The sequence below is a fragment of the Bombina bombina genome, chromosome 2 (genome assembly GCF_027579735.1).
Source record: "Bombina bombina isolate aBomBom1 chromosome 2, aBomBom1.pri, whole genome shotgun sequence".
Taxonomy (NCBI): Eukaryota; Metazoa; Chordata; class Amphibia; order Anura; family Bombinatoridae; genus Bombina; species Bombina bombina.
Window position 1 is genome coordinate 757130135 of NC_069500.1, and position 16907 is coordinate 757147041.

The 16907-nt window shown below is 43.2% G+C and overlaps 1 protein-coding gene across 1 annotated transcript in view; it reads left to right on the forward strand.

The window, feature by feature from the left end:
• Positions 1-16907, forward strand: part of FCHO1 (FCH and mu domain containing endocytic adaptor 1) — an 802768-nt gene that overhangs the window by 551436 nt on the left and 234425 nt on the right. Inside the window, exon 21 of the mRNA XM_053702869.1 lies at positions 1647-1973. Coding sequence (XP_053558844.1) covers positions 1647-1973 — 327 coding nt within the window. The remainder of the gene's footprint in view (positions 1-1646; positions 1974-16907) is intronic.

Consider the following 16907-nt stretch of genomic DNA (forward strand, 5'->3'; position numbering starts at 1 on the left):
GCACACACACATACAAAAACTCAGACACACTTAAAAACACACTCGGAATCACACACAAACACTCGGAAACGCACTCAGACACACGCGGAAACGCACTCAGACACACACACATATAAAATATGTAAACTGCACTGCATTAATTATAAAGCTCATGCCTAGAGATGCTCCCTGGCTCAGCAGAGCATCAAATGAAAGATAAACAGAGCACTCTAAAAATAAATCACTAAGGAAAAGGTTTAGGAGCGCAAACTATGAAAATTCTGCTCTCTGACTCTGTTCCAGGTCTGTCAGTGCACAGCCCCGGACAGCCTGTCTACCGCTTCTTATGGCCAAGCACCTCTGCTCTCTGCCCACCCCCAGACCCCCGCCTGCCCTCCCCTCCTACCTCTTCAGTGTGAACTTAGTGTACTGTAACCGTACCGGTCTGGTGGGCATCATACGTGGCTCCTTCGCTTTAGAGACAGTGTCAGACAGTCATGTGGTCAGGTGCCAGGCATCCCCCTCATGATTTCCCAGTTCCCGATTAGAGAGACAACACAGCAGTGAGTGACTCCACTGCTCCACACACCGCTGAGCAGTGAGCACAGATAGGCAGGCAGGTTTAGGCTAGCAGCGCAACTTTGCAAGCCCCACGGCACGCCCACAACATTCATAGTGAAATTGGGCAGTGGAGGAGCAAAGTACAAACAAGCAAAAGCAGCCGGGAAAACTATTTTTGGAAATTGCTGCGCTGGCTCAAAAAAATGTGTCTACAACTTCCCCAGTCCCACTAATGTTCACAAATGCTGGCCCCTCTAATAAAAAAATATATGCATCTCTACATTGTATTTCTTTGAATTTCAATAAAATTAAAAAAAATTAAAAAAAATTGGTGGTGTAACCCCCTGGAGGGTGTCACCCAGGTGCGGCCCGCACCCCCTAGTGATGCCATTGATTCTGCACACAGTGCAGAATTATATAACATTATTTTAGCGGTAACTTCAAAAATGAAAAGTATTTCCAGATTTTGAAGTGTAGAGTTGGACTCTGCTCCAGGATCTACTGAGCCGGGTCTTGGATATCCAAAGCGCTTTGCAGGCTTGCTGGCTAGTCACAGCACGCCGGTCGCACTATTGGACTAAATGTAGCTCGCTCCCGCTACTAGACCAGAGTGGGAGCGAGCTACATTTAGTACAATAGCGCGACCGGGTGTTCTGTGACTAGCCAGCAAGCCCGCAAAGCGCTTTGAATATCTATCGGTAGATCCTGGAGCGGAGTCCAACTTTACACTTCAAAGTCTGGAAATAATTTTAATTTTTTAATTTACCGCTAAAATGTTGTATAATTCTGCACTGTGTGCAGAATTCTAGAACATTATTCTGAACGTTTACTGTCCCTTTAAATCTTTGCCATACATAGTTAATGCAGCTTCCTTCTTTGTAACCTATACTCTTACCTTCTTGCTTATCCTATCTAAACATATTCACTTCTGCCACTCTTCTAAATCCCCATCTTATATATAGTGGTTATTTGGTGATAGGGAACAAAGGTGTGAGTAATGCGCTGGGAATTAAAACATTGAGTCTAAATTTGCATTATACATTGTTTCATGTCACTTGTGTTATATATACAGTAACTAACCTGCTTCTCATTTGCTCATGTTAAAGGGTGTCGTGCATATACACTCGCCTCCAGCCCATCTCCATTTTCTTCTTCCCCTGAAAATGTGGAGGATTCTGGATTGGACTCTCCTTTTCACCCCTTCTGTGATCCTTCCCCGGAATCCCGTCCTTGGACACCACATGATGATTCATTCCTTGGAAATTCCAAAAGGACAGGAACCTCTTGCCTGAACGTTTCTAAGGCCCTAACAGATCTCATTATCACCAGCGACTCTGGATCTCAAGTTCCAGAGAGAGGAGATATGTGGGAGCAGAGCGTTTCTGAATCTAGTCCCACAGCACCAGTCTCTACAACATCCTCCCCTAACCACCGTGAGTAGGTTTAAAATATTTGTATTTCTATTCAGTGCAAGATAGTAGAAGTTTACCTTACCATAATGAAGAAAGGGAGTTTGGGATAAAGAAGACAAAGATATACATGGCAGTGCCCTTCAGAAGTTAAGCTCTGTGATGTGTAAATATATCTTAGTTTAAAATGTGAAGAATGGTCCAAAAATCTGCATCTACTATCAGGAGTTAAGCATTCAGTGAATTACAAAATGTGCTAGTGAAAAGATTTTGCTTGTAAATTAAAGGGATATTATGTGTTGTAGCATTTTATCATTGCACTATTGCTTGCATTTAACTAATTATATGGTTAACCCCTTTAAAGGTGTTATACATAAAGTCACTACTGGGACCTAACAACACATTTGGTTAGCCACTCACAAGAGGCATATGTGTGTAACCACCAATCACCAGCTAGCTCTCAGTAGTACATTGCTTTTTCTGAGCCTACCTAGGTATACTTTCAAAAAAAGGATACCAAATGAACAAAGCAAATTTGATAAGAGATGCAAAGGTTATGTTACTTCTAGTTTGAGTACTCTCCCCGCTGTATGTTTCATGATGTTTAGGCTTTTTAACAAAGCAAAAAAATCAATTAATTAATTCCAGCCTCCAAATGTTTAAAAAGTGACCTTTATTGCTTCTAAACATGATCTAAGGTACAAAACATTTCCTTCTTAAGAGAGAGTCCACGGCTTCATTCCTTACTGTTGGGAAATACAACACCTGGCCACCAGGTGGAGGCAAAGGCACCCCTGCCAAAGGCTTAAATATCCCTCCCACTTCCTCATTACCCCAGTCATTCTTTGCCTTTCATCACGTTAGGAGGTGGCAGAAAATTCAGAGAGTCCTGAAAAAGGGTATCTGCCCTTCGAGATAGAACTGGAGTTTTAAGTAGTCATGTCAACCTCTCAGTGAGAGTATTGATGAAAGTTAGAGTCTGGAGACTACTGCTAACAGCTCGTAAGCAATCAGTGTTGACGAGTTTCACTGCCTGCTTTCTCTCACTCAAGTCCATGTCAGGAGCTCTGCTATAAGACTGTCACATTTGAGAGGCTGTGTTCTGTTCCACAACATGGATCCTGGAGGTAAGATTGTTTCAATGTTTACACATAAAACGCTATAACAGGGTCACAGTGTGGCTCCTTTATACCTTGATAGGATCCAGGGTTAATATCCTCTAAAGGGGGTTTACTGAACAGTTGGGGTTAATTAATCAGTGTATTAATTATTTACATGCTGCTTTGTGCGATTTTCTCTTGTTAAGTGTGTTCAGTCCACGGGTCATCCATTACTTATGGGATATATTCTCCTTCCCAACAGGAAGTTGCAAGAGGATCACCCAAGCAGAGCTGCTATATAGCTCCTCCCCTCACATTTCATATCCAGTCATTCTCTTGCAAGTCTCAACAAAGAAGGAGGTCGCGAGAAGAGAGAGGAGTTTTTTACCTAATTATTCTTCAATCAAAAGTTTATTATTTTAAAAATGGCACCGGAGTGTGCTGTTTTTTTTCTCTCAGGCAGTATTTAGAAGAAGAATCTGCCTGCGTTTTCTATGATCTTAGCAGACGTAACTAAGATCCACTGGCTGTTCTCGCACATTCTGAGGAGTGGGGTAACTTCAGAAAAGGGAATAGCATGCGGGGTTCCCCGCAAATGAGGTATGTGCAGTAATACTTTCTAGGAATGGAATTGACTAAGAAAACACTGCTGTTACCCATATGATGTAAGTACAGCCTTTAATGCGACTGGTATCAGGCTGATAAATGTATGCGCAGTTGAGTTATTTTCTAGGGACTAGAATTTGACTGAGAAAATACTGTTAATACTGAAATAAATGTATGAGCCTTAACTGCAGTAGAAGCGACTGGTAGCAGGCTTAGTGATAACTTTGCATAACACTGGAAAGTTGTTTTTAAAATGTTTACTGGCATGTTATTCATTTTGTGAGGTACTTTGGTGATAAATCTTTTTGGGCATGATTTTTTTCCATATGGCTAACGTATATTTCTGCATAGAAACCGTTGTAACAGGTCTCCCACTGTTGTAATATGAGTGGGAGGGTCCTTTTTTTAGCGCCTTGTTGCGCAGTTAAAATTCTAGCACAGTTTTCCTGCTTCTTCCTCCTTGATCCAGGACGTCTCCAGAGAGCTCAGGGGTCTTCAAAATTCATTTTTGAGGGAGGTAATCAGTCACAGCAGACCTGTGACAGTGTGTTTGACTGTGATAAAAGCGTTAAATCTTAAATTGATTATCCGTTTTTTGGGTATTGAGGGGTTAATCATCAGTTTGCTAGTGGGTGCAATCCTCTGCTAAATTCATACATTTATTGTTATAATTGTTGGCTATAACTCAGTTAGTTCAATGTTATTTCAACTGTGACAGTTTTTTTGTGTTTTAAAAGCGCTGCAGCGTTTTTTCTATTGCTTGTAAATTTATTGAAAGATTTTTTTCCAAGCTTGATAGCCTTCATTGCTAGTCTGTTTAAACATGTCTGATACAGATGAATCTACTTGTTCATTATGTTTAAAAGCCAATGTGGAGCCCAATAGAAATATGTGTACCAATTGTATGGATGTTACTTTAAATAAAAGTCAGTCTTTACTGGTAAAGAAATTATCACCAGACAACGAGGGGGAAGTTATGCCGCCTAACTCTCACTCAGGAGGTGCGTGAGATTGTGGCGCCAAGTACATCAAGGCCCTTACAAATCACTTTGCATGATATGGCTAATGTTATGAAAGAAGTTTTATCTAATTTGCCTGAGTTAAGAGGCAAGCGCGATAGCTCTGGGTTAAGGACAGAGCGCGCCGATGACACGAGAGCCATGTCCGATACTACGTCACAATTTGCAGAACATGAGGACGGAGAGCTTCATTCTGTGGGTGACGGATCTGATCCGGGTAGACCGGATTCAGAAATTTCAAATTTTAAATTTAAGCTTGAGAACCTCCGTGTATTGCTAGGGGAGGTGTTAGCGGCTCTGAATGATTGCAACACGGTTGCAATCCCAGAGAAATTATGTAGGCTGGATAAATACTATGCGGTACCGGTGTGTACTGACGTTTTTCCTATACCTAAAAGGCTTACAGAGATTATTAGCAAGGAGTGGGATAGACCCGGTGTGCCCTTTTCCCCTCCTCCGATATTTAGAAAAATGTTCCCAATAGACGCCACCACACAAGACTTATGGCAGACGGTCCCTAAGGTGGAGGGAGCAGTTTCTACTTTAGCCAAGCGTACCACTATCCCGGTGGAGGATAGGTGTGCTTTCTCAGATCCAATGGATAAAAAATTAGAAGGTTACCTTAAGAAAATGTTTGTTCAACAAGGTTTTATATTGCAGCCCCTTGCATGCATTGCGCCCGTCACTGCTACAGCGGCATTCTGGTTTGAGTCTCTGGAAGAGGCTATTCGCACAGCACCATTGGATGAGATTATGAACAAGCTTAAAGCCCTTAAGCTAGCTAATGCATTTGTTTCGGATGCCGTTGTGCATTTAACCAAACTCACGGCTAAGAACTCCGGATTCGCCATCCAGGCGCGCAGAGCGCTATGGTTTAAATCCTGGTCAGCAGATGTAACTTCTAAATCTAAATTGCTTAATATTCCTTTCAAAGGGCAAACCTTATTCGGGCCCGGCTTGAAAGAAATTATTGCTGACATTACTGGTGGTAAGGGTCACACCCTTCCTCAGGACAGGGCCAAATCAAAGGCCAAACAGTCTAATTTTCGTGCCTTTCGTAATTTCAAGGCAGGAGCAGCATCAACTTCCTCTGCTCCAAAACAGGAAGGGACTGCTACTCGTTACAGACGGGGTTGGAAAGGCAACCAGTCCTGGAACAAGGGCAAGCAGGCCAGAAAACCTACTTCTGCCCCTAAGACAGCATGAAGACAGGGCCCCCTATCCGGAAACGGATCTAGTGGGGGGCAGACTTTCTTTCTTCACCCAGGCCTGGGCAAGAGATGTCCAGGATCCCTGGGCATTGGAGATAATATCTCAGGGATACCTTCTGGACTTCAAAACTTCTCCTCCACAAGGGAGATTTCATCTGTCAAGGTTATCAACAAATCTAATAAAGAAAAAGGCATTTCTACGATGTGTACAAGACCTCTTAGTAATGGGAGTGATCCACCCGGTTCCGCGGACGGAACAAGGGCAAGGTTTTTACTCCAATCTGCTTGTGGTTCCCAAAAAAGAGGGAAATTTCAGGCCAATCTTGGACCTGAAGATCTTAAACAAATTCCTAAGGGTTCCATCGTTCAAGATGGAAACTATTCGAACAATTCTACCCATGATCCAAGAGGGTCAATATATGACCACAGTGGACTTAAAGGATGCCTACCTTCACATACCGATTCACAAAGATCATTATCGGTACCTAAGGTTTGCCTTTCTAGACAGGCATTACCAGTTTGTAGCTCTTCCCTTCGGGTTGGCTACGGCCCCGAGAATTTTTACAAAGGTTCTGGGCTCACTTCTGGCGGTACTAAGACCGCGAGGCATAGCGGTGGCTCCGTACCTAGACGACATTCTGATACAAGTGTCAAGCTTTCAAAATGCAAAGTCTCATACAGAGATAGTTCTAGCATTTCTGAGGTCCCATGGGTGGAAAGTGAACATGGAAAAGAGTTCTCTGTTACCACTCACAAGGGTTCCCTTTCTAGGGACTCTTATAGATTCTGTAGAGATGAAGATTTACCTGACGGAGTCCAGGTTATCAAAAATCCTAAATGCTTGCCGTGTCCTTCATTCCATTCCAAGCCCATCAGTAGCTCAGTGCATGGAAGTAATCGGCTTAATGGTCGCGGCGATGGACATAGTGCCATTTGCGCGCCTGCATCTCAGACTGCTGCAACTATGCATGCTAAGTCAGTGGAATGGGGATTACTCAGATCTGTCCCCTTTACTAAATCTGGACCAAGAGGCCAGAGATTCTCTTCTCTGGTGGTTGTCGCGGGTTCATCTGTCCAAAGGAATGACTTTTCGCAGACCAGATCGGACGATTGTAACAACAGATGCCAGCCTACTAGGCTGGGGGGCAGTCTGGAACTCCCTGAAGGCTCAGGGATCGTGGACTCAGGAGGAGAAACTCCTCCCAATAAACATTCTGGAGTTAAAAGCAATATTCAATGCTCTTCTAGCTTGGCCTCAGTTAGCAACACTGAGGTTCATCAGATTTCAGTCGGACAACATCACGACTGTGGCTTACATCAATCATCAAGGGGGAACCAGGAGTTCCCTAGCGATGTTGGAAGTCTCGAAGATAATTCGCTGGGCAGAGTCTCACTCTTGTCATCTGTCAGCGATCTACATCCCAGGCGTGGAGAACTGGGAGGCGGCTTTTCTAAGTCGCCAGACCTTTCATCCGGGGGAGTGGGAACTTCACCCGGAGGTGTTTGCTCAACTGATTCTTCGTTGGGGCGAACCGGAGCTGGATCTCATGGCATCTCGCCAGAACGCCAAGCTTCCTTGTTACGGATCCAGGGACCCAGGAGCGGTGCTGGTAGATGCACTAGCAGCCCCTTGGGTTTTCAACATGGCTTATGTGTTTCCACCATTTCCGTTGCTACCTCGACTGATTGCCAGGATCAAACAGGAGAGAGCATCGGTGATTCTGATAGCGCCTGCGTGGCCACGCAGGACCTGGTATGCAGACCTAGTGGACATGTCGTCCTGTCCACCATGGTCTCTGCCTCTGAGGCAGGACCTTCTAATTCAGGGTCCTTTCAACCATCCAAGCCTAATTTCTCTGAGGCTGACTGCATGGAGATTGAATGCTTGATTCTATCAAAGCGTGGTTTTTCGGAGTCGGTAATTGATACATTAATACAGGCTCGGAAACCTGTTACCAGAAAAATTTACCATAAAATATGGCGTAAATATTTATATTGGTGTGAATCCAAGAGTTACTCATGGAGTAAGGTTAGGATTCCTAGGATATTGGCTTTTCTACAAGAAGGTTTAGAAAAGGGTTTATCTGCTAGTTCGTTAAAGGGACAGATTTCCGCTCTGTCTATTCTTTTACACAAATGTCTGGCAGAGAATCCAAACGTCCAGGCCATTTGTCAGGCTTTGGCTAGGATTAAGCCTGTGTTTAAAACTGTTGCTCCTCCGTGGAGCTTAAACTTGGTTCTTAAAGTTCTTCAGGGTGTTCCGTTTGAACCCCTTCATTCCATTGATATTAAGCTTTTATCTTGGAAAGTTCTGTTTTTGATGGCTATTTCCTCGGCTCGAAGAGTCTCTGAGTTATCAGCCTTACATTGCGATTCTCCTTATCTGATTTTTCATTCAGACAAGGTAGTTCTGCGTACTAAACCTGGGTTTTTACCTAAGGTTGTTTCTAACAGGAATATCAATCAAGAGATTGTTGTTCCTTCATTATGTCCTAATCCTTCCTCAAAGAAGGAACGTCTTTTGCATAATCTGGACGTAGTCCGTGCCCTGAAGTTCTACTTACAGGCAACTAAAGAATTTCGGCAAACTTCTTCTCTGTTTGTCGTTTATTCTGGTCAGAGGAGAGGTCAAAAGGCTTCGGCCACCTCTCTCTCTTTTTGGCTTCGTAGCATAATACGTTTAGCCTATGAGACTGCTGGACAGCAGCCTCCTGAAAGAATTACAGCTCATTCCACTAGAGCTGTGGCTTCCACCTGGGCCTTTAAAAATGAGGCCTCTGTTGAACAGATTTGCAAGGCTGCAACTTGGTCTTCACTTCATACCTTTTCAAAATTTTACAAATTTGACACTTTTGCTTCTTCGGAGGCTGTTTTTGGAAGAAAGGTTCTACAGGCAGTGGTTCCTTCTGTTTAATGTTCCTGCCTTGTCCCTCCCATCATCCGTGTACTTTAGCTTTGGTATTGGTATCCCATAAGTAATGGATGACCCGTGGACTGAACACACTTAACAAGAGAAAACATAATTTATGCTTACCTGATAAATTTATTTCTCTTGTAGTGTGTTCAGTCCACGGCCCGCCCTGTCTTTTTTTGAGGCAGTTCTAAATTTTAATTAAAACTCCAGTCACCACTGCACCCTATAGTTTTTCCTTTCTCGTCTTGTTTCGGTCGAATGACTGGATATGACATGTGAGGGGAGGAGCTATATAGCAGCTCTGCTTGGGTGATCCTCTTGCAACTTCCTGTTGGGAAGGAGAATATATCCCATAAGTAATGGATGACCCGTGGACTGAACACACTACAAGAGAAATAAATTTATCAGGTAAGCATAAATTATGTTTGTTTTCCTTGGGCTGATAGACTGTGTGTTTTTGGCTGGAACAAACAGGTTTCACTTTTTTTAGTTTCACTTTTTTTTTAGTTTCACTTTTGTTTTTGAAAGTGTTGCACAGCTCCTATTACTTGCTGTACTTGTAATAACAGGGGAAGTACTGTCTTGCACTCCATGTGACCGGGTGTGGTCTAAGTTCATTTCCTCCATTCCGGCTGAGACTTAAACCTGAGTAGAGTATTTCCTCTAACTGTCTGGGGCTAGGAGGTGGTGAGTGCCCCAGCCATTGGGAGTATAGGCCCATTTCCAAAAATGTTGGTTGCCGAAATGTTGGTGCATCCCTAATAGGAAGGTTGCTAACCTTACTAATATTTGTTGTTTTATCCAGGCTTTAATTCGGATTAAATCTGTTATTATGCCTATTTCTCCTCCTTGGAGTCTTAACCTTGTATTGAAAGTTTTGCAGGCTAACCCTTTTTGAGCCTATGCATACATTGGACATTAAACTACTTTCATTGAAAGTGATGTTTCTTTAGGCTATCTCTTCTGCTAGAAGAGTTTATGAATTGTCTGCTCTCTTGTGAGTCTTATCTGATTTTTCCATCAAGATAAAGCTGTTTCTCTTGCAAGATGTATCGAGTCCACGGATTCATCCAATACTTGTGGGATATTCTCCTTCCCAACAGGAAGTGGCAAAGAGAGCACCCACAGCAGAGCTGTCTATATAGCTCCTCCCCTAACTCCACCCCCCAGTCATTCTCTTTGCCGGCTCTAAGCAATAAGGAAGGGTAAAGTGATTGTGGTGACAAAAATGTTAGTTTTTATTTTCTCAAGCAAGAGTTTGTTATTTTAAATGGTACCGGTGTGTATTATTTACTCTCAAGCAGAAAAGAGATGAAGATTTCTGCATGGAGGATGATGATCTTAGCACTTTGTAACTGAGATCCACTGCTGTTCCCACAGAGGCTGAGGAGTACAGGAAACTTCATTTGGGGGAACGGTTTGCAGGCTAAGCTGCACTGAGGTATGTTCAGTCATTTTTTTCTAGACAGACTGTAATAATTCTAGAAAAGGCTGACAATATCCCCATGAGGGAAGGGTAAGCTGTATTCAGAGACTTAGTGTGGAATTACCAGCTTGCATAAAGGGCTAAATTAATACTGGTTGACACTTATAGAAGGCTAACGTTTTTATTAGAGATAAATGTTTTTGAGGGACTTTTGGAGGTTCATTTGGCTTACTTAAGGTTTATTAACCCACATGGCTAGATTAGAAACGCTTTAATGTGTTTCTTTAAGGCCCCACAGACATCGAGTGTGGTGGGAGGGGCCTTTTTTCACGCCTCAGATGCGCAGTTGTTTTTCCATGACAAGACATAAAGCTGCTACACCGGAGGGTCCTGCTGTGATTTGAGGGCCAGATAGACGTATTTTCCCACAAAATCAATCCCTAAGGGCAGGTAGGCGCCACAGCAGAGCTGTGGAAAGGTGCTGACCGTTTTTTGTCTGGTTTTGACGTTTGTCAATCCGGTTTTTCCATTAAGGGGTTAAATGTTTATTTTGCTGGTGGGACAATCTTACTAAAGCTTTAAGAATATACTGTAAAAATTTTGAAAAGTTTACTGCTTTTTTCCACTGTTTTGCAGAACTTGTGCACTTTTTTTCTCTTAAAGGCACAGTACCGTTTTTTCTAATTGTTGTTTTCACTTTGAATAAAGTGTTTTCCAAGCTTGCTTGTTTCAATACTAGCCTGTTAAACATGTCTGACATCAAGGAAACTCCTTGTTTAATGTGTTTAAAAGCCATTGTGGAACCCCCTCTTAGAATGTGTCCCACTTGCACTGATATGTCTATAGATTTTAAAGAGCATATTGTAGCACTTAAAAATATAGCGCTAGAGGATTCTCAGACAGAAAGAAATGAGGTTATGCCATCTAGCTCTCCCCAAGTGTCACAACCAGTAACGCCCGCACAAGTGACGCCAAGTACCTCTAGTGCGTCTACATAGTTTACCTTACAAGACATGACCGCAGTTATGAATACTACCCTCACAGAGGTTTTATCTAAACTGCCTGGGTTACAAGGAAAGCGCAATACCTCTGGGTTAGGAACAAATGCTGAGCCTTCTGACTCTTTAGTAGCCTTTTCTGATATACCCTCACAATGTTCTGAAGTAGGGGTAAGGGATTTGCTGTCTGAGGTAGAGATTTCTGATTCAGGTAAGACACTCCCTCAGACAGATTCTGATATGACGGCCTTTAAATTTAAGCTAGAACACCTCCGCTTGTTGCTCAGGGAGGTATTATCGACTCTGGATGATTGTGACCCTATAGTGGTTCCAGAGAAATTGTGTAAAATGGACAAATCCCTAGAAGTTCCTGTTTACACTGATGTTTTTCCGGTCCCTAAGAGGATTGCGAACATTGTCACTAGGGAGTGGGATAGACCAGGTATTCCGTTCGCTCCCCCTCCTGTTTTTAAGAAAATGTTCCCCATATCTGACACCATGCGGGACTTGTGGCAGACGGTCCCTAAGGTGGAGGGAGCTATTTCTACTCTCACCAAGTGTACAACTATACCTATTGAAGACAGTAGTGTTTTCAAAGATCCTATGGATAAAAAATTAGAGGGTCTCCTAAAGAAAATTTTTGTTCATCAAGGTTTTCTTCTCCAACCTATTGCGTGCATTGTTCCTGTAACTACTGCAGCTGCTTTTTGGTTCAAGGCTCTGGAAGAGGCTTTTCAGATGGAGACCCCATTAGAGGATATTATGGATAGAATTAAGGCTCTTAAGCTGGCTAATTCTTTCATTACAGATGCCGCTTTTCAACTGGCTAAATTAGCGGCAAAGAATTCAGGTTTTGCCATTTTAGCGCGCAGGGCGTTATGGCTTAAGTCCTGGTCAGCTGATGTGTCGTCAAAATCTAAACTTTTGAACATCCCTTTCAAAGGAAAGACACTATTCGGGCCTGAACTGAAGGAGATTATTTCAGACATCACTGGAGGGAAAGGCCATGCCCTCCCTCAGGATAAAACAAATAAAATGAGGACCAAACAAAATAATTTTCGTTCCTTTCGAAACTTCAAAGGTGGTCCCGCTTCCTCTTTCCCTGCTGCAAAGCAAGAGGGGAATTTCGCTCAATCCAAGTCAGTCTGGAGACCTAACCAGGCTTGGAAAAAGGGTAAACAGGCCAAGAAGCCTGCAGCTGCCTCCAAGACAGCATGAAGGGGTAGCCCCCTATCCGGGACCGGATCTAGTGGGGGGCAGACTCTCTCTCTTCGCTCAGGCTTGAGCAAAAGATGTTCACGATTCCTGGGCTTTAGAACCTACATACCATGGGAGTGATTCTCCCAGTTCTAAAAGCAGAACAAGGGCTAGGGTTTTACTCAAACCTGTTTGTGGTTCCCAAAAAAGAAGGAACTTTCAGACAAATCTTGGATCTCAAGATCCTAAACAAATTCCTCAGAGTTCAATCTTTTAAAATGGAGACTATTCGGACTATTCTGCCACTGATCCAGGAAGGTCAATATATGACCACCGTGGACTTAAGGGTTGCGTATCTGCACATCCCTATTCACAGAGATCATCACCAATTTCTCAGGTTCGCCTTTCTGGACAGGCATTACCAGTTTGTGGCCCTTCCCTTCGGGTTGGCCACGACTCCCAGAATCTTCACAAAGGTGCTAGGGTCCCTTCTGGCGGTTCTAAGACCGCGGGGCATAGCAGTGGCGCCTTATCTAGATGACCTCTTAATTCAAGCATCGACTTTCCAACCAGCCAAGTCTCACACGGACATCGTGTTGGCGTTTCTGAGATCTCATGGGTGGAAGGTGAACATAAAAAAAGAGTTCTCTCTTCCCCCTCACAAGAGTTTCCTTCCTAGGGATTCTAATAGAAAAATATTTCTGACGGAGGTCAGGAAATTAAAACTTGTAACCACCTGCCGAGCTCTTCATTCCATTCCTCGGCCATCAGTGGCTCAGTGTATGGAGGTAATCGGACTAATGGTAGCGGCAATAGACATAGTTCCATTTGCTCGCCTACACCTCAGACCACTGCAACTATGCATGCTCGAACAGTGGAATGGGGATTATGCAGATTTATCTCCTCAGATACATCTGGATCAGGAGACAAGAGATTCTGTTCTCTGGTGGTTGTCACAGGTTCACCTGTCCCGGGGAATGTGTTTCCGCAGGCCAGACTGGGTCATAGTAACGACAGATGCCAGCCTACTGGGCTGGGGTGCAGTCTGGAACTCCCTGAAAGCACAGGGTTTATGGACTCAGGAGGAGGCTCTCCTCCCGATAAACATCCTAGAACTGAGAGCGATATTCAATGCGCTCCAGGCGTGGCCTCAACTGGCTGCGGCCAAATTCATCAGATTTCAGTCAGACAACATCACAACTGTAGCTTATATCAATCATCAAGGTGGAACACGGAGTTCTCTAGTGATGAAAGAGGTGTCCAAAATAATCCGATGGGCAGAGATTCACTCTTGCCATCTTTCAGCAATCCATATCCCAGGGGTAGAGAACTGGGAGGCGGATTTCCTAAGTCGTCAGACTTTTCATCCAGGGGAGTGGGAGCTCCATCCGGAAGTGTTTGCCCAACTGATTCAGCTATGGGGCACACCAGAATTGGATCTGATGGCGTCTCATCAGAACGCCAAGCTTCCATGTTACTGATCCAGGTCAAGGGATCCCCAGGCAGTACTGATAGATGCTCTAGCAGTGCCCTGGTCCTTCAACCTGGCCTATGTGTTTCCACCATTTCCTCTCCTTCCTCGTCTGATTGCCAGAATCAAGCAGGAGAGAGCTTCAGTGATTTTGATAGCACCTGCGTAGCCGCGCAGGACTTGGTATGCAGATCTGGTGGACATGTCATCCCTTCCACCGTGGACTCTGCCACTGAGGCAGGACCTTCTAATTCAGGGTCCATTCAAGCATCCAAATCTACTTTCTCTGCGTCTGACTGCTTGGAGATTGAACGCTTGATTTTATCAAAGCGTGGTTTCTCTGAGTCGGTCATTGATACCTTGATTCAGGCTAGAAAGCCTGTCACCAGGAAATCTATCATAAGATATGGCGTAAATATCTTTATTGGTGTGAATCAAAGGGTTACTCATGGAGTAAGATTAGGATTCCTAGAATATTGTCCTTTCTCCAAGAAGGATTGGAGAAGGGATTATCAGCTAGTTCCTTAAAAGGACAGATATCTGCTTTGTCTATTCTTTTACACAAGCGCCTGGCAGATGTTGCAGACATTCAGGCGTTTTGTCAGGCTTTAGTTAGAATCAAGCCTGTGTTTAAACCTGTTGCTCCGCCATGGAGTTTAAATTTAGTTCTTAAGGTTCTTCAAGGGGTTCCGTTTGAACCCATGCATTCCATAGATATTAAGCTTCTAACTTGGAAAGTTCTGTTTTTAGTAGCTATCTCTTCGGGTCGAAGAGTTTCTGAATTATCTGCTTCACAGTATGACTCACCTTATCTTGTTTTCCATGCGGATAAGGTAGTTCTGCGTACCAAACCTGGATTCTTTCCTAAGGTTGTTTCTAATAGGAATATCAATCAGGAGATTGTGGTTCCTTCTCTGTGTCCTAATCCTTCTTCCAAGAAGGAACGTCTGTTGCACAACCTAGACGTGGTTCGTGCTTTAAAGTTCTATTTGCAAGCAACTAAAGATTTCCGTCAAACATCCTCGTTGTTTGTTGTCTATTCTGGAAAGCGAAGAGGTCAGAAAGCTACAGCAACCTCTCTTTCTTTTTGGCTGAAAAGCATCATCCGTTTGGCTTATGAGACTGCTGGCCAGCAGCCTCCTGAAAGGATTACAGCTCACTCTACTAGAGCGGTGGCTTCCACATGGGCTTTTAAAAATGAGGCTTCTGTTGAACAGATTTGTAAGGCGGCGACTTGGTCTTCGCTTCACACTTTTTCCAAATTTTACAAATTTTATACTTTTGCTTCTTCGGAGGCTATTTTTGGGAGACAGGTTCTACAAGCAGTGGTGCCTTCCGTTTAGGTACCTGTCTTGTCCCTCCCTTCATCCGTGTCCTAAAGCTTTGGTATTGGTATCCCACAAGTATTGGATGAATCCGTGGACTCGATACATCTTGCAAGAGAAAACAAAATTTATGCTTACCTGATAAATTTCTTTCTCTTGCGATGTATCGAGTCCTCGGCCCGCCCTGTCTATTTAAGACAGGTAGTATATTTTATTGAAAAAACTTCAGTCACCTCTGCAACCTATAGTTTCTCCTTTTTCTTCCTAACCTTCGGTCGAATGATTGGGAGGTGGAGTTAAGGGAGGAGCTATATAGACAGCTCTGCTGTGGGTGCTCTCTTTGCCACTTCCTGTTGGGAAGGAGAATATCCCACAAATATTGGATGAATCCATGGACTCGATACATCGCAAGAGAAAGTTTTTGCGGACTACATTTAAATTTTTCCTCACATAACATTAATAGGGAAATTGTCATTCCCTCCTTGTGTCCTAATCCAAAAAATGCTTCTGAAAAATCTTTACATACTTTTGATGTTGTTAGAACATTAAGATATGTTGATGCTACAAAGGATTTCAGACTTCTAGTCTGTCTGTTCTTTTTTCTTTCATGTAATTAGCAAGAGTCCATGAGCTAGTGACGTATGGGATATACATTCCTACCAGGAGGGGCAAAGTTTCCCAAACCTTAAAATGCCTATAAATACACCCCTCACCACACCCACAAATCAGTTTTACAAACTTTGCCTCCTATGGAGGTGGTGAAGTAAGTTTGTGCTAGATTCTACGTTGATATGCGCTCCGCAGCAGGTTGGAGCCCGGTTTTCCTCTCAGCGTGCAGTGAATGTCAGAGGGATGTGAAGAGAGTATTGCCTATTTGAATGCAATGATCTCCTTCTACGGGGTCTATTTCATAGGTTCTCTGTTATCGGTCGTAGAGATTCATCTCTTACCTCCCTTTTCAGATTGACGATATACTCTTATATATATATATATATACCATTACCTCTGCTGATTTTCGTTTCAGTACTGGTTTGGCTTTCTACAAACATGTAGATGAGTGTCCTGGGGTAAGTAAGTCTTATTTTCTGTGACACTCTAAGCTATGGTTGGGCACTTTTTTATAAAGTTCTAAATATATGTATTCAAACATTTATTTGCCTTGACTCAGGATGTTCAACATTCCTTATTTTCAGACAGTCAGTTTCATATTTGGGATAATGCATTTGAATCAATCATTTTTTCTTACCTTTAAAAAATTTGACTTTTTCCCTGTGGGCTGTTAGGCTTGCGGGGGCTGAAAATGCTTCATTTTATTGCGTCATTCTTGGCACGGACTTTTTTGGCGCAAAAAAATTTTCTGTTTCCGGCGTCATACGTGTCGCCGGAAGTTGCGTCATTTTTTACTTTCTTTTGCGTCAAAAGTGTCGGCGTTCCGGATGTGGCGTCATTTTTGCCGCCAAAAGCATTTAGGCGCCAAATAATGTGGGCGTCTTATTTGGCGCTAAAAAAATATGGGCGTCACTTTTGTCTCCACATTATTTAAGTCTCAATATTTATTGCTTCTGGTTGCTAGAAGCTTGTTCACTGGCATTTTTTTCCCATTCCTGAAACTGTCATTTAAGGAATTTGATCAATTTTGCTTTATATGTTGTTTTTTCTATTACATATCGCAAGATGTTCCACGTTGCAAC